General features: G+C 46.1%; 1 protein-coding gene across 3 annotated transcripts in view; it reads right to left on the bottom strand.

Moving 5' to 3' along the window:
- Nucleotides 1-18,509, bottom strand: part of LOC311135712 (band 4.1-like protein 4) — a 111,248-nt gene that overhangs the window by 12,103 nt on the left and 80,636 nt on the right. For 2 of the 3 annotated variants that reach the window (XM_084169734.1, XM_084169733.1), the window contains exons 11-18: nucleotides 15,136-15,227; nucleotides 9,974-10,051; nucleotides 7,984-8,099; nucleotides 6,179-6,269; nucleotides 5,834-5,920; nucleotides 4,310-4,420; nucleotides 533-592; nucleotides 56-133 (exon numbers count right to left, since the gene is read on the bottom strand). In XM_084169734.1, coding sequence (XP_084025860.1) covers nucleotides 56-133; nucleotides 533-592; nucleotides 4,310-4,420; nucleotides 5,834-5,920; nucleotides 6,179-6,269; nucleotides 7,984-8,099; nucleotides 9,974-10,051; nucleotides 15,136-15,227 — 713 coding nt within the window. Of the gene's footprint in view, nucleotides 1-55; nucleotides 134-532; nucleotides 593-4,150; nucleotides 4,237-4,309; nucleotides 4,421-5,833; nucleotides 5,921-6,178; nucleotides 6,270-7,983; nucleotides 8,100-9,973; nucleotides 10,052-15,135; nucleotides 15,228-18,509 lie in introns of all 3 variants that reach the window. The other variant, XM_084169735.1, reaches the window with a different exon arrangement.

The following is an 18,509-nucleotide window of genomic DNA, read 5'->3' as shown; positions in this document are numbered from 1 at the left end:
TGGCTGTATGTACAGGTATGTTTCCTTGTAGGGAAAGCAGAGTGACATCACTCACCGGTTCCTCTTTTTACGATGCTCCCGGGTGGAGTTCTCGGACTCGCTGCCACTACTGGTGTTGCCACGGGAGCGTGACCTGCGGGTGGGCAGCGGTGAATAAAATGGGGTTAAAAGTTGACGAGGGGAAAATAAATGAGATGGAATGTTGTTTGTGTATGACCTGTCAGAGAGAGAGGACAAATGTTAACTTTTACTTTTAGAGAAATGACTCCAGGACTTAGCTAATGCAACTACTGACAAACAGAACCACACACTGAGTATATCATTATCTCTGTAGAGCTCCAACGGTGGATTTGTGGTGCTGCCACATTACAACACAGCACATAAATGACAATCTGGGCAAGTCACTGGGTTTATCTGACTTGTCTAAGTCAGTGTGGAACGTATGGATGTAAAGACGTGACCCTTTAGTTGCAGAGAGGACAGAGGTTCAGAACTGAAGAATTTAGTATGTAGTACTGTAAGCTAAAATTACCTCCTCTTCTGCTGATCGTTCTGGTTTGGGGGATCTGTTGGATCACTGGCATGGCCTTTCCTGAGGGATCATATCACAGAAGTTATTTCTGTCATGTTATTATCAGAGAGTCACTGTCATGTTGTTACTATTAGATATCAGAGAGTCACTGTCAGGTTACTGTTACAACTACTATTAAACAGGGAGGGTTGATGAGTTTGACATGCTTTAACCATCAACATAAACATTCATGACTCTGACTTAAAAGTGAGAGCATCTATCCAACCATGATTTATGCTAATCGGTATCTATTCAAAGAGAGTGCTTCATTGGCCACAAACCCTAGGGGCAATCTGAAATTCTGTATCTCTGCCCCACAACAGACACAGCCCAGACTAACCTTTATGAGTCATTCATATTAAAATAATATGAAAGTACATATCTTGTATTTGATTACTACAATGGCCTACTTCATATAAACATACTACTATGTGACCTTTGCAGTAGCTTCAGTACAGTATAGGCATCTTTATAAGGCAATTTAAACAGGGGTGTCTTCAAAATACATTTTTGGTAATTAACTGCTTGTTAGGAACAATTACCAGCTATTACAAGGTAAACATGTTATACAATATATTGTGCGTAATGCTAACGGAGGAGCTAGAACTGTACAGGCTCAACAGTTAGTTCCACATGACACCACTAGAAGGCAACATTATTCCATAGATGTACTTTTCAACTGGGAAATGACTGAAGGAGCAACAGCAGTGGATGTATTCTCCTGTCCTCTCCTCTTCTGCCAGTACCACTACCCGAGTCCTGTCCCCTCCCCTCCTCTTCTGCCACTACCTGAGTCCTGTCCCCTCCTCTTCTGCCACTACCTGAGTCCTGTCCCCTCCTCTTCTGCCACTACCTGAGTCCTGTCCCCTCCTCTTCTGCCACTACCTGAGTCCTGTCCCCTCCTCTTCTGCCAGTACCACTACCCGAGTCCTGTCCCCTCTCCTCCTCTTCTGCCACTACCTGAGTCCTGTCCCCTCCTCTTCTGCCACTACCTGAGTCCTGTCCCCTCCTCTTCTGCCACTACCTGAGTCCTGTCCCCTCCTCTTCTGCCACTACCTGAGTCCAGTCCCCTCCTCTTCTGCCACTACCCGAGTCCTGTCCCCTCCTCTTCTGCCACTACCTGAGTCCTGTCCCCTCCTCTTCTGCCACTACCCGAGTCCTGTCCCCTCCTCTTCTGCCGCTACCTGAGTCCTGTCCCCTCCTCTTCTGCCACTACCCGAGTCCTGTCCCCTCCTCTTCTGCCACTACCTGAGTCCTGTCCCCTCCTCTTCTGCCACTACCCGAGTCCTGTCCCCTCGTCTTCTGCCACTACCTGAGTCCTGTCCCCTCCTCTTCTGCCACTACCTGAGTCCTGTCCCCTCCTCTTCTGCCACTACCCGAGTCCTGTCCCCTCCTCTTCTGCCACTACCCGAGTCCTGTCCCCTCCTCTTCTGCCACTACCTGAGTCCTGTCCCCTCCTCTTCTGCCACTACCCGAGTCCTGTCCCCACCTCTTCTGCCACTACCTGAGTCCTGTCCCCTCCTCTTCTGCCACTACCTGAGTCATGTCTCCTCCTCTTCTGCCACTACCCGAGTCCTGTCCCCTCCTCTTCTGCCACTACCCGAGTCCTGTCCCCTCCTCTTCTGCCACTACCCGAGTCCTGTCCCCTCCTCTTCTGCCACTACCCAAGTCCTGTCCCCTCCTCTTCTGCCACTACCCGAGTCCTGTCCCCTCCTCTTCTGCCACTACCCAAGTCCTGTCCCCTCCTCTTCTGCCACTACCCGAGTCCTGTCCCCTCCTCTTCTGCCACTACCCGAGTCCTGTCCCTCCTCTTCTGCCACTACCCGAGTCCTGTCCCCTCCTCTTCTGCCACTACCCGAGTCCTGTCCCCTCCTCTTCTGCCACTACCCGAGTCCTGTCCCCTCCTCTTCTGCCACTACCCGAGTCCTGTCCCCTCCTCTTCTGCCACTACCCGAGTCCTGTCCCCTCCTCTTCTGCCACTACCCGAGTCCTGTCCCCTCCTCTTCTGCCCCTATCCGAGTCCTGTCCCCTCCTCTTCTGCCCCTATCCGAGTCCTGTCCCCTCCTCTTCTGCCACTACCCGAGTCCTGTCCCCTCCTCTTATGCCACTACCTGAGTCCTGTCCCCTCCTCTTCTGTTACTACCCGAGTCCTGTCCCCTCCTCTTCTGCCACTATCCGAGTCCAGTCCCCTCCCCTTCTGCCACTACCCGAGTCCTGTCCCCTCCTCTTCTGCCACTACCCGAGTCCTGTCCCCTCCTCTTCTGCCACTACTTGAGTCCTGTCCCCTCCTCTTCTGCCACTACCCGAGTCCTGTCCCCTCCTCTTCTGCCACTACCCGAGTCCTGTCCCCTCCTCTTCTGCCACTACATGAGTCCTGTCCCCACCTCTTCTGCCACTACCTGAGTCCTGTCCCCTCCTCTTCTGCCACTACCTGAGTCCTGTCCCCTCCTCTTCTGCCACTACTTGAGTCCTGTCCCCTCCTCTTCTGCCACTACATGAGTCCTGTCCCCTCCTCTTCTGCCACTACCTGAGTCCTGTCCCCACCTCTTCTGCCACTACCTGAGTCCTGTCCCCTCCTCTTCTGCCACTACCCGAGTCCTGTCCCCTCCTCTTCTGCCACTACCTGAGTCCTGTCCCCACCTCTTCTGCCACTACCTGAGTCCTGTCCCCTCCTCTTCTGCCACTACCCGAGTCCTGTCCCCTCCTCTTCTGCTACTACCTTAGTCCTGTCCCCTCCTCTTCTGCCACTACCCGAGTCCTGTCCCCTCCTCTTCTGCTACTACCTTAGTCCTGTCCCCTCCTCTTCTGCCACTACCTTAGTCCTGTCCCCTCCTCTTCTGCCACTACCTGAGTCATGTCCCCTCCTCTTCTGCCACTACCTGAGGTTCACTTTCTACCTGCACAAGAGGCACAGCTGGTCAGACTATGGACAGTCCATATAACTGTCAGTTATTGGCAGCGGAGGTGGGTTGACAGGTGAAATGTTATAGGTTAGTTAGGTGAAGGGGACACACCTCTTCCAGCACAGGCAGAGGCGTCATGCCCATAGAGGGCACATGGGCACGTGCCCCCTCAGATTTGTCCTGTTGGTGTTTCTCTGTAATACTACTAGCCACCTAGGAATTTTATGAAGTTGGCTTTAGCTAGCCCAGATAGGTTCCCAATCTCCCAACCTCATAACTAGCTACCAAGAAGCCATTTCAGGCTATCAATCAAGTTAGAGTAGTTAGCTTGTCTAACTATCTTAACTGGCATGCCTGCATGCAAGGTTGGTAGACTTTAGAAAAGCAAGCAATAACTAAATGTACTGAATAAGACTCACATTCCTTTCTATCTTTTACTCAGATTTTAGAAGAGATGCAGAGAAGCATATTTAGTTTATTTAAAACAATTACCACCAGTCAGGAGGATACAGACAGCTCAAGAGGTATGCTTAGATATGCAGAAAAATGAACATATTTTTTTACATAGAATTAAGCATAATGATTATGGCTCTAGATTGCAAGAAAAAGCTGTTTCAGGTGTTTTAAAAATGCAAGAATCTACCCTCCAGACCACCCCCCAGGCATCCTCACGTACTTTGGGCTCCCTCTGATTTTTGGGGTGTATGACCCCCCTGAGCACAGGATACACCTGGACAGTTGATGGACAGTACCAGTGTCAGCCTGCGATATTGGGAAGAGAGGTGAGATGGGTTGACATGTCATAGGTGAAAGGTCATAGGTGAAGGCTACACACCAGCGTCTGTTCTGGGATGTTTCGTTCTCGCTGCCTCCTGAAGGGGTGCGACCACGTGCCATGGGGAATTTGGGAGACTTGGTTCGCTGGTTGGCCGTGTTGTACAGTCCACTGGGGAGAAAAACAAGGAAACTTGATCAGAATTACCATCAGGACAGGCAGCTAACTGTCAGTAATACATACATTGATCTGTATAGTGAATGATCTGTTGGCAAAAACGAACTCCTAAGTATAGTCCTTAGACATCATGCTGATACAAACAACAACATTCCTCTCCACCTAGCCACAAGCACATTAGCACAGATATGTCAGTAAATGGCAGGATGATGACATCATAGTCTCAGAGGATACATCTAAATGCCAAGGGCAACAGGTCAGTGACACCAGGCCTCACACACACATCCTGTCTGTCTGCATTCATTGGCTTCACATAAGGCCCCTATTAGGCCCCTCTGACACACACACTCACACACACACACTCACACACACACACACACACACACACACACACACACACACACACACACACACACACACACACACACACACACACACACACACACACACACACTCACAAACACACACACACACACTCACAGCCCACTGAGAGGAAAAGAGGGAGCACATAGCAGCCCCAAGATAACAACACAAATCAATATGGAGATGAAATAATGTTGAAACCAGCTCATTGAAATGCAAATGGCCTTGGATAAAACTAAATTATCATCAGAAGACAGTGACTGTGTCTGAAATGGCACCCTATTCCCTATGTAGTGCACTAGTTTTCACAAGGGCTCTGGTCAAAAGCAGTACACTATGTAGGCAGCCATTTTGGAGAAAGACAGGCTCTGCAGGTTCAACAATATTCAGATGAATATGAAGTTCTGTTACATACACAGAGCAACTTCCAGTAGTGAGGGCATACATTTTTGTTAGTACTGGTCCCCCATGGGAATCTAACCCACAACCCTGGCGTTGGAAGTGCCATGCTCTACCAACTGAGCCACACGTTCCCATCTCTCTGTGTCTCTATGCTACTGTGCAAACACTGTGAACTTAGCCTGGTCCCAGATCTGTTTGTAATGTGTTGCCAACTCCTATGGCCATTGTTTGGCATGACAGTATTAACCGATCTGGGACCAGGCTACTGTGAACCAGGGAGACGTATAGAAACAAACTGACTGTCACTGTGCTCTCACACATATAGCTTCCAGCAGTGTATTTGATGAAGCCGTTGGAGGGTTTCAATGTTTAGCCTCCTACACTGATGGAGGACTTTTCTTTGTTCCTCAGTTGTTGTCGTGATTAAGGTCAACAAGGAAATCTACTTAACCCTGGCTGCAATCCCTCTCCTGGCTGTCTCGCTATTTTCTCCAGATGTGTGTGTGTGTGTGTGTGTGTGTGCAGACGTTTAATCCACCAAATATAAATATTGTAACCGATGCAAACACATACCAAAAATAACTATTGTAATTGGTATATGTCAGCCATGACCAATACAATCCATCCCAGAACAAATTGTACCTTTGTGGGGCGTTCTCATCCCATGGTGCACTGGGCTTCCCTCGCTGTTTCTCTGGACCGCCATTCTCTGTCTTGGTTACGTTGGAGCTAAAGGTCAACAAACAAATAAACAACAGGTAAAAAAACACAACCATGACTGTATTTGGTCTGGGCTAAGCAGTTGTACGAAGAGCTGTGAAGGATATTATCTGATATTGGAAAAACATTCTCTCTTCTTTCTATTTCCTTCTTTATTAATTCCTTCTGTCTTTGTCCCCTTTTCAATTTGTTTCAAACTGAACACCTCTCTCATTCGTACACTATTTTCTACATTTTCCTCTCACATCACTTGCCCATGTCTGATACCTCTTCACAGCTGACTGTGCTGTAATCTTAGCCGTTCCCTCTTTTTCTGCATTCTCCGTCTTGGTGTTGGACCGATTCGCATTGTTCAGTCCTATAAGGAAAAAATATGTTCTGTAAGGTTAAATACTGAACCAACCTGCCTCTTTCCATTGTTTCAATGGTAGAACAGTCTATGTCCGTAAACTAGGTGAGGAAATGTTAAGTATAATGGTGGCTTTAAGAACCTAAAAGGGTTCTTCGGCTGTCCCTATAGGAGAAACCTTTGAAAAAACATTTTTGGTTCCAGGTAGAACTAGGGTCCCGGATTGTGCGGGACAGTCCCGCATTTTGGCCCTGTGTCCCACGTCCCACAACTAAACAATCATGTCCCGCATTTTATCTACAATTTCAAACATCACAAATTCTTTTCCAAGGTAGTTTTGTCCCCTATTTCAGTCAGACATTTTGCGCTTTTGACCAGATATTTATCATAAGGATGTGGTGCTGGTAGTGTTAAAAACTTTTCCAATCATTGTTGAGATCTGATATTCTGCGCAGTGCAAGATGAGACGTATGCCAATGTCATATCATGAACCAATCACATTTGTCAAATACTTTCAGTCTAAATTCCAGCTAAACATGGAGAGGACAGTCGCTTCTGACGAAGAGCTACAAAAGTAAGTAAATAGCTGTATTAGACTCAAAGGTGATTTCGTCAAACTTGAGGCTTTCCATGCTCATTAAACATGTTTGCTGTTACTTCCCACCGGGCAAAAACTGATTGAATTAACATTGTTTCCACATTATTTCAACCCAAAAAATCTATGTGAAGACGTTGAATCAACATGGAAACTGATTGGATTTGCATAAAGTTATCAACGTAGAGGCATTTCGTATTTTTTTCACCCAACTTTTAACCTAAATCCAATGAAATGGTGACCTTTTTTGTTGATTTCACGTTGAATTTAGTTGAAAACTCAACCAAATGTAAAGACTAGATGTTGAACTGATGTCTGTGCCCAGTGGGTTCATGCAATCTGGTTTTAAAAGTATCCCTTCCTAACTGGTTTACATTCCCTGAGACCAACCAGAAATGTTTCCTTGGCCAAATATTCTCTGATTTTCATAAAACAGCACATTTGGTCTCGTTTCTGCATCAACAAATTTAGCGCGAGGCAAAAGAGTAGCCTATAGGCACGCTTCAATTAGCTTGTTCGGTACAGCGGGAGGCCACATTTGCAGGCTACACTGTCCCGTGAATGTCCTGCAAAATCATCCCTTTGTCCCACATTTGAGTATTTTAAATGTGGTCACCCTAGGTAGAACCCTTTTGGTTTCAGGTAAAACCTTTTTGGGTTCCATGTAGAACCCTTTCCACAGAGGGTTCTACATGGAATCCAAAAGGGTTACCTGAAACCAAAAATGGTTCTACCTGGAACCAAAAAGGGTTCTCCTATGGGGACAGCCGAAGAACTCTTTTGTACTGTATGTCTGTCGGTGTGAACTGTCGAAGTGAATATAATATGATTAGCTAATTGAAACCCTGTGTTGTTCCTGATGGGGGAACAGGAGGAGGAAGTGAATACTAAACTTACTGAGACTCAACTAAGCTGCTTTACACCTGACATAGTGTTGTCATTAGCAACCTGAGAGGTTCTACTGGGAAACGGTAAAGGTGAAAGGTGAGAAAAGGTTTTTGGGTATGCATTAGTTACCATTGATACGTTACCCTTAGTGACATTGTGTTTGTCAGGTGTTGTGTAGTGTGTCTGTGGATGTTATGTAGGTCTTAGGTAGACTTTATGTATGCTGTATGTCCATCTGACCTGTGGACTGTGATGGTCTCTTGGGGTAGGTCTTGCTGCGGGTCCTGACCACCTGCAGGTCTGGTCGAGGCAGACTGACAGACGGATCCCTGCCCATCTGCATAGCAGTCTTTCCACTGTAGGGAAAGAGAGAGACACATTCATACACACACACACACATTGTTTAATCATCTTATTTTTTCAGGGATTCAGGGGGCAGATGTTTCTGGTCTGTCAGGTTCTTATGAGATATGGAGATGATCTGCTCTTGACCTTTCATATGTCAAACCCTTTTGTCACGCACACAGTGACAGTGATACACAGTGATAGTGATACACATTGATAGTGATACACAGTGACAGTGATACACAGTGATAGTGATACACAGTGACAGTGATACACAGTGACAGTGATACACAGTGACAGTGATACACAGCGACAGTGATACACAGTGACAGTGATAGTGATACACAGTGACAGTGATACACAGTGATAGTGATACACAGTGACAGTGATACACAGTGACAGTGATACACAGTGACAGTGATACACAGCGACAGTGATACACAGTGACAGTGATACACAGTGACAGTGATACACAGTGACAGTGATACACAGTGACAGTGATACACAGCGACAGTGATACACAGCGACAGTGATACACAGCGACAGTGATACACAGCGACAGTGATACACAGCGACAGTGATACACAGCGACAGTGATACACAGTGATAGTGATACACAGTGACAGTGATACACAGTGACAGTGATACACAGTGACAGTGATACACAGCGACAGTGATACACAGCGACAGTGATACACAGTGATAGTGATACACAGTGACAGTGATACACAGTGACAGTGATACATAGTGATAGTGATACACAGCGACTGTGATACACAGTGACAGTGACATGCATTGACAATGACATACATATGACATACATGTACATTGTTGTGCATCAGCGGGTAGCTAGTCTGATGCATCAACGAGGTGTTGAAGAGCAACATGAACATGGAAAGCACAGTCACAGTTGTGACTACATTGACCCTACAACTAGTAGAGGTCACTAGATGTATAAATATTGCAGAAGAAAACTGCAACTATTCTTCTCAGAATAGATACAGGAAGTAGACAACAGAATGAAGACAAAGGAGAGACGGATGTTGTGTGAACCCTGAAATATTCAGTTCTTCCTCTTCTATCTGGTGCCACACACACACACACACACACACACACACACACACACACACACACACATACACACACACAGTGTCTCTCTGCCTGCCTGTCTGTCTGTCTTTCTGTCCAACACGGAACCACCCTTATAGCTCCTTTAGTAAAACAGACTGCATTATTCATGGTTGTGGATTTTAGCATGAATACATGCTGGGAGACTTCCTCATGGATTGACCTTCTTTATCTCAGGACATGGGATAGTGTTAAGGATGACAGAGAAGGGGATCAGATAATAGGCAGAGAATAATGCTATACTATTTCTCTATGTATTATGTATGTGGCGTTCCATCTTATAGATGATAGAAATGCATTATATTCTAAATATTCTACACAGTTTCTACAATATTTTTTAATACATAACGACATTTAAAGCTAGAATCCTTAGTTGCTACATTTTTGGGAGTTATAAATGAATTATATATACCCATTGATTCTTGAAGAATATAACTTATAAATGCCTCATGAGTTTAGTTCAACTGTCGTACCACATCAGAACCTTAAAAACAAACTTATTTTACTCCAAAGTTTGTAAACAATGTAAATGTAAACAAACGCTGTATAGCCTCAAAACATGGTTTCAACTAAAAAATTTATATCATGGATGGTTATTCTTTGCATCCATGGCTCTCTATATGAATTTGAGAGTGGTTACATTTTTCCAGGCCCATCCCTCAGCTTTTTACCAAAGTAGAGGCGGGGTGTTCGTTTTGGTATTGTTTCAATTAAGGATGCTAGCTTTAAAGCGGATATAGAATTGAGGTTTGCTCACCTGTATCGATGCTTAGATCCCAGAGAACCCAATTTGGATAGTTTTCTTGTCAGTGTGTTGCCATCATTTTCTGGCATTCTAGAAAAAGCAACAACCATGGAGAAAAAGCCTAGATGAAGAATGCGAAAATACTGTACTTCCACTAAAATCTCACAGAATATTGTGGGCAAGTTTCTACAGTACATTATTCCACAAGTAATACATGCATTATTTTTCTGTTCATGAATTTCCAATGTGACCTAACCCATGTTAAGGAGGATTAAACGCTTAGGCTGAAATGAAATTGGAAAAATTGCGTCTTTCACAAAGGTAACCGCCGATGCGTGTTTGAATTCTGAATTCACTTTGTAGTTTTTATTCATTTATAGGGAGAGAAGAGAACTGAATCGCTGCCCTAGTTGGATTTCTCTCCCGTCTACACAGGAGCAGGTCTCTTGTTCTGAGCTCTGCTTTAATGACATAATTACTGCTGGAACACCACTAGGAGCTTCCTTCAAATTCTAAGCTCTGAGTCTGAGAGAGGGCAAGACTGGTGTGTGTGTGTCAGTGTGTGTCGGTGCGTGTGTGTGTGAACAATAGAGAGAGGAGGGAATGTGAGTGTGAAAGATAGAGCAAGAGACAGAGAGAGAGAGAGAGGCCTATAAGCCTGGGGTGGGTATAACCTGTCAAGCCCCCTCCTCTCTGCCTGCCTGCCAGCTCCAGGTCTGTCTGTGGTATAGAGACTGTGCAGACTGCAGGGCTCACACGCGGATTAAACAGTGTAAATCCAGCGTCTCACGCGTCCTGCTTCCTCTCAGGCTCTTTAGAATGCTCTCATTAGGCCAACACACGGACACACGCACGGATCAAATCAAATCCAGCTTTATTTATACAGCACATTTCAGACATGGAATGCAACACAATGTGCTTCACAGGAAAAAAATAATAAAAACAATGAAAATAAAAACTGAAATATTTACTACACAACAAACATAAGAGGATAAAAAACTAAAGAATAACAATAAAAACTGAACGATTAAAAAGCATCCTAAGGAAAAGCAAAGCTACAAAGGTGTGTTTTAAGATCTCTTTTAAAAATGTCCACAGTTTTTGCCTCCCTCAGGTTCTCTGGCAGGCTATTCCAGAGGCTGGGGGCATAATAACTAAATGCTGCCTCTCCATGCCTCTTGGTCCCAGGCTTTGGGATAGTTAAAAGGCCAGTGCCAGAGGACCTGAGGGACTTACTGGGTACATAACTTAAAAGCATGTCTGACATGTATTGGGGTGCACAATCGTGGATTGATTTAAAAACAAATAGAAGAATCTTAAAATTAATTCTAAAACTCACAGGCAGCCAGTGCAGAGACCTTAAAAGCGGTGTAATGTGTGCTCTCTGTCTGACTTGGTCAGTATCCGTGCTGCAGCATTCTGTATGTTTTGCAGTTGACCAATGGCTTTCTTGGGTAGACCAGACAGGAGAGCATTACAGTAGTCAAGCCACCTTGGCAATGTTCCTCAGGTGGTAAAAAGCTATTTTTGTCACGCTCTGGCTCCGGGACTTTGTATGTTGAGCCAGGGTGTGTTTGTTTCGTTGTGTTGTGTTTGGTTGGGTTGTCTTTTGGTTGTGTTTCCTTGTTTGGTCAATGACTCCCAATCGGAGGTAACGAGTGTCAGCTGTCGGCCCGTTATCTCTGATTGGGAGCCATATTTAAACTGTCTGTGTTCACCTTGTATTTGTGGGTTTTTGTTCCTTGTCAGTCTATGTGCTAAGGACGTTACGTTTCGTTTATTGTTTTTCGTGTGTGCACTTTACAAATAAAGTCATGTTCGCTCAACGCGCTGCGCTTTGGTCTACTTTTCGTCAAGACGATCGTGACAGAAAAACCCACCAAGATGGGACCAAGCAGCGTGTCCAGGAGCCGTCGCCAGGGAGATCCCTCACAGATCTCCTTCGCCTCCTGGACTGGGTCAAGCCGAGTGAGGAGGAGAAGGGCTTGACACTATGGCAGAAGGGCGAGAGGCTGGCGAAGGATATGGAGACCTGGTCCACGGGTAGGAGAGACGGCCCGAAAATTTTTAGGGGGGGGCTCACGACGTCGGACCAGCAGGAGGCCGCGATAGAGCGGCCCAGTGGGTTGCCGGAGAAGGCCGCCGGGTTACGGGGGCCACTGGTCGAAGAGGGGATGGAGGAAGTAGAGGCACGGCGAGAGGTACTGGCGTGTGTTGCCAGTCCGGTCCGGCCCGTTCCAGATCCCGGTGTAGGACCAGTGGTGTGTGTCCCCAGTACAGTCCGGCCCATCCAAGCTTCCCGCACCAAGCCAGTGGTGTGCGTCGTCAGTCCGGCACGGCCCGTGCCTGCTCTCCGCATCAAGCCTGTGGTGCGTCTCGTCAGCCCGGCTCTGCCCGTTCCTGCTCTCCGCACCAGGTCTGTGGTGCACGTCGCCAGCCCAGTCCGGCCCATTCCTGCTACTCGCAACAAGCCAAGGGTGCGAGTCGTCAGCCGGATTCAGCCCATTCCTGCTACTCGCACCAAGCCAAGGGTGCGAGTCGTCAGCCGGATTCAGCCCATTCCTGCTACTCGCACCAAGCCAAGGGTGCGAGTCGTCAGCCTGGTCCAGCCCGTTCCTGCTACTCGCACCAAGCCAGGGGTGCGAGTCATCGGCCAGGTCCAGCCCGTTCCTGCTACTCGCACCAAGCCAAGGGTGCGAGTCGTCAGCCTGGTCCAGCCCATTCCTGCTACTCGCACCAAGCCAGGGAGGCGAGTCGTCAGCCTGGTGAGGCCCGTTCCGGCTCCACGCATCAAGCCTAGGGTGCGTATCGTCAGCCAGGTCCGGTCCGTTCCTGCCTCACGCGCCAAGCCAGGGGTGCGCGTCGTCAGTCCAGGTCCTACCAGCTGGGTCAGATCGGACCGGGGGCGCTACGGGGGGATTGAATTAGGGTGGTGGACAAGCCCGGAGCCGGAGCCGCCTCCGAGGAGTAATGCCCACCCAGCCCTCCCCTGTTTGGGGTTTTTGAGGCGCGGTCGCAGTCCGCGCCTTTAGGGGGGGGTACTGTCACGCTCTGGCTCCGGGACTTTGTATGTTGAGCCAGGGTGTGTTTGTTTCGTTGTGTTGTGTTTGGTTGGGTTGTCTTTTGGTTGTGTTTCCTTGTTTGGTCAATGACTCCCAATCGGAGGTAACGAGTGTCAGCTGTCGGCTCGTTATCTCTGATTGGGAGCCATATTTAAACTGTCTGTGTTCACCTTGTATTTGTGGGTTTTTGTTCCTTGTCAGTCTATGTGCTAAGGACGTTACGTTTCGTTTATTGTTTTTCGTGTGTGCACTTTACAAATAAAGTCATGTTCGCTCAACGCGCTGCGCTTTGGTCTACTTTTCGTCAAGACGATCGTGACAATTTTTACCTGGTGTTTTATCTTTATAGCCTGTGAATTAAAATGTGCGGCCAGATTCTCTCGAAGGGCTTTGGCTCCAACAATAAGTACCTCGGTCTTGTCTTGATTTAGCTGGAGGAAGTTGTGAGCCATCCAAGTATTTAAATCACAAATACAGTCAAATAATTTATCTGTGGAGCTAAAATCCTCTGGTGACAGAAATGTAAAGTTGTGTATCGTCTGCATAGCAGTGGAAATCAATGCTGTGCTTTCTGATAACGCTACCAAGGGGTAACATATATAAACTGAACAGTACTAGACCCAAAATCGAACCTTGTCGAATGCTACATGTTATATGTATTTTCTTTAAGTTATGTTCACCAATGGTGACAATAAACTCTTGACCGGTTAAATAGGTCCTAAACCAATTTCGAATTGGACCAGAGAGGCCAACCCACCTCTCCAGTCTGTCCAGAAGGACATCATGGTCAACAGTGTCGACTGCAGCACTTAAATCCAAGAGTACAAGGACAGAGAGCTGTTTGGCATCTGTGTTGGCTCTAAGATAATTTACCACTTTAACTAAGGCCATCTCTGTGCTGTGGTGGGCACGAAAACCAGATTGGAATTTTTCAAAAATACAGTTGGCACTTAAATAATTTAGCTGTTTGAAAACCACTTTCTCCAGAATTTTGCTTAAGAATGGAAGGTTGGATATTGGCCAAAAATTACTTTCATTCAGAAGGGGTTTCACCATAGCAGTTCTTAGTGCAGTGGGGAAAGTGCCTGTGAACAGGGAGTGATTAACAATCGCTTGCAGTTCTTCAGATATGCAATTAAAAACTGTTTTGAAGAAGGTGGTGGGGATAGGATTGAGAAGGCAGGTAGAAGGCTTAAGTTGTGATATTACTTTCCTGAGCATGTCTGTGTCAACTAGGGAAAATAAATCCATAGTGCCTTTGTATGGTAGGCTAGGGCACATATCATCAAGCTTCTCATCAGGTCTTGCTTGACTGATACCCAGCCTAATGTTGGTTATCTTATCTCTGAAATATGCCACAAACTCATCACATTTAGCACGCACACACACACACACACACACACACACACACACACACACACACCAGAGACCGCACTGCACTGCGCTGTCAGACAGGGGCCTTGTTCATTTTGATTAAGGACTGAGGGACTTGTGAGGAATGGAGCTTTTCTGGGATCTTTATGTTAAGAGGTATGTGTTAGGTTTCTACCTGAGGGGATGACAGAGAGATGATGACTGAGGGGGGGGGGGGTTGACAGAAGAGGGGATCACAGACAAGGTTGAGAGAATGCCAAGAGTGTGCAAAGCTGTCATCAAGGCAAAGGGTGGCTGTTTGAGGAATCTCAAATATAAAATATATTTAGATTTGTTTAACACTTTTTTGGTTACTACACGATTCCAAATGTGTTCCATATATATTTATCTATATCTATCTATCTCTATCTACACTACCGTTCAAAAGTTTTAGAACACCTACTCATTCAAGGGTTGTTCTTTATTTTTACTATTTTCTACATTGTAGAATAATAGTGAAGACATCAAAACTATGATATAGATAGAGATAGATAGATATAGCTAGAGATATATATATATAGATATATATAGATATAGATAGATAGAGATAGATAGAGATAGTTTGGGTTCTTACCTGTGGAAGGTGGTAGAGATTCTAACTGAGAAGTTATAATAGTGTTGGTATAGTAATATTTGCCTATGACAGTGTGTGTGTGTGTGTGTGTGTGTGTGTGTGTGTGTGTGTGTGTCGTTTTTTACCTGAAGAAAGTGTGGTGTTCTATGCAGCACTTCCACAGATGTTTACATGCTGTCTTATTGGGTGCCTTGAAGAAGAACGAAGTCTCTGTGCACTGTAAATAAACAACAACGTCATCTCTTATACCAACAACAAACAAACAAAACAATACATATGTGTATGTATGTATGTATGTATGTATGTATGTATGTATGTATGTATGTATGTATGTATGTATGTATATATGTATGTATGTATGTATGTATGTATATATGTATGTATGTATATATACACTGCTCATAAAAATAAAGGGAACACTAAAATAACACATCCTAGATCTGAATGAATGAAATAATCTTATTAAATACTTTTTTCTTTACATAGTTGAATGTGCTGACAACAAAATCACACAAAAATGATCAATGGAAATCAAATGTATCAACCCATGGAGGTCTGGATTTGGAGTCACCCTCAAAATTAAAGTGGAAAACCACACTACAGGCTGATCCAACTTTGATGTAATGTCCTTAAAACAAGTCAAAATGAGGCTCAGTAGTGTGTGTGGCCTCCACGTGCATGTATGACCTCCCTACAACGCCTGGGCATGCTCCTGATGAGGTGGCAGATGGTCTCCTGAGGGATCTCCTCCCAGACCTGGACTAAAGCATCCGCCAACTCCTGGACAGTCCGTGGTGCAACGTGGCGTTGGTGGATGGAGCGAGACATGATGTCCCAGATGTGCTCAATTGGATTCAGGTCTGGGGAACAGGCGGGCATCAATGCCTTCCTCTTGCAGGAACTGCTGACACACTCCAGCCACATGAGGTCTAGCATTGTCTTGCATTAGGAGGAACCCAGGGCCAACCGCACCAGCATATGGTCTCACAAGGGGTCTGAGGATCTCATCTCGGTACCTAATGGCAGTCAGGCTACCTCTGGCGAGCACATGGAGGGCTGTGCGGCCCCCCAAAGAAATGCCACCCCACACCATGACTGACCCACCGCCAAACCGGTCATGCTGGAGGATGTTGCAGGCAGCAGAACGTTCTCCACGGCGTCTCCAGACTCTGTCACGTCTGTCACATGTGCTCAGTGTGAACCTGCTTTCATCTGTGAAGAGCACAGGGCGCCAGTGGCGAATTTGCCAATCTTGGTGTTCTCTGGCAAATGCCAAACGTCCTGCACGGTGTTGGGCTGTAAGCACAACCCCCACCTGTGGACGTCGGGCCCTCATACCACCCTCATGGAGTCTGTTTCTGACCGTTTGAGCAGACACATGCACATTTGTGGCCTGCTGGAGGTTGTAGTGTATTAAGAATTATGACTTTGCTAATGTTTTCAAGTGGAACCTGAGAGGATGTTTATTCAGTTTCAGAGGGAGTTGTTTTAGGGTGACACCCCATAGAAGAGAGGGAGTGTGTGTTGTAGACAGGGGATTGGACAGTAGAGGGAGCCACCCATATTTTGGGGAATATTATAAGTACTGGGTTTAAACAAAGAGCATTAGAGCAGACATATTCTTTTGGGACTCTGCTCTGCGGATGCTCTAGACATCTGTAAACTTATGCTGAAATCTTGTGATATGAATAAAACTTATGATCAAAGCTCAGTATAAGCGGACTCCTTTGTTACAGCATAATTAGCAACATTGACTCGACACTACAAGGTCATTTTGCAGGGCTCTGGCAGTGCTCCTCCTGCTCCTCCTTGCACAAAGGCGGAGGTAGCAGTCCTCCTGTTGTTGCCCTCCTACGGCCTCCTCCACGTCTCCTGATGTACTGGCCTGTCTCCTGGTAGCGCCTCCATGCTCTGGACACTACGCTGACAGACACAGCAAACCTTCTTGCCACAGCTCGCATTGATGTGCCATCCTGGATGAGCTGCACTACCTGAGCCACTTGTGTGGGTTGTAGACTCCGTCTCATGCTACCACTAGAGTGAAAGCACCGCCAGCATTCAAAAGTGACCAAAACATCAGCCAGGAAGCATAGGAACTGAGAAGTGGTCTGTGGTCACCACCTGCAAAACCAGTCCTTTATTGGGGATGTCTTGCTAACTGCCTATAATTTCCACCTGTTGTCTATTCCATTTGCACAACAGCATGTGAAATTTATTGTCAATCAGTGTTGCTTCCTAAGTGGACAGTTTGATTTCACAGAAGTGTGATTGACTTGGAGTTACATTGTGTTGTTTAAGTGTTCCCTTTATTTTTTTGAGCAGTGTATATATATATATATATATATATATATATATATATATATATATATATATATATGTATACAGTGGGGAGAACAAGTATTTGATACACTGCCGATTTTGCAGGTTTTCCTACTTACAAAGCATGTAGAGGTCTGTAATTTTTATCATAGGTACACTTCAACTGTGAGAGACGGAATCTAAAATCTAAAAATCCAGAAAATCACATTGTATGATTTTTAAGTAATTAATTTACATTTTATTGCAGGAAATAAGTATTTGATCACCTACCAACCAGTAAGAATTCCGGCTCTCACAGACCTGTTAGTTTTTCTTTAAGAAGCCCTCCTGTTCTCCACTCATTACCTGTATTAACTGCACCTGTTTGAACTCGTTACCTGTATAAAAGACACCTGTCCACACACTCAATCAAACAGACTCCAACCTCTCCACAATGGCCAAGACCAGAGAGCTGTGTAAGGACATCAGGGATAAAATTGTAGACCTGCACAAGGCTGGGATGGGCTACAGGACAATAGGCAAGCAGCTTGGTGAGAAGGCAAAAACTGTTGGCGCAATTATTAGAAAATGGAAGAAGTTCAAGATGACGGTCAATCACCCTTGGTCTGGGGCTCCATGCAAGATCTCACCTCGTGGGGCATCAATGATCATGAGGAAGGTGAGGGTCAGCCCAGAACTACACGGCAGGACCTGGTCAATGACCTGAAGAGAGCTGGGACCACAGTCTCAAAGAAAACCATTAGTAACACACTACGCCGTCATGGATTAAAATCCTGCAGCGCACGCAAGGTCCCCCTGCTCAAGCCAGCGCATGTCCAGGCCCGTCTGAAGTTTGCCAATGACCATCTGGATGATCCAGAGGAGGAATGGGAGAAGGTCATGTGGTCTGATGAGACAAAAATATAGCTTTTTGGTCTAAACTCCACTCGCCGTGTTTGGAGGAAGAAGAAGGATGAGTACAACCCCAAGAACACCATCCCAACCGTGAAGCATGGAGGTGGAAACATCATTCTTTGGGGATGCTTTTCTGCAAAGGGGACAGGACGACTGCACCGTATTGAGGGGAGGATGGATGGGGCCATGTATCGCGAGATCTTGGCCAACAACCTCCTTCCCTCAGTAAAAGCATTGAAGATGGGTCGTGGCTGGGTCTTCCAGCATGACAACGACCCGAAACCCA

The sequence above is a fragment of the Coregonus lavaretus genome, assembly GCF_964263955.1.
Source record: "Coregonus lavaretus genome assembly, chromosome: 10".
Taxonomy (NCBI): domain Eukaryota; kingdom Metazoa; phylum Chordata; class Actinopteri; order Salmoniformes; family Salmonidae; genus Coregonus; species Coregonus lavaretus.
Note: the sequence above shows the minus strand (reverse complement) of the source record. Positions and strands in the feature narration are given on the sequence as shown.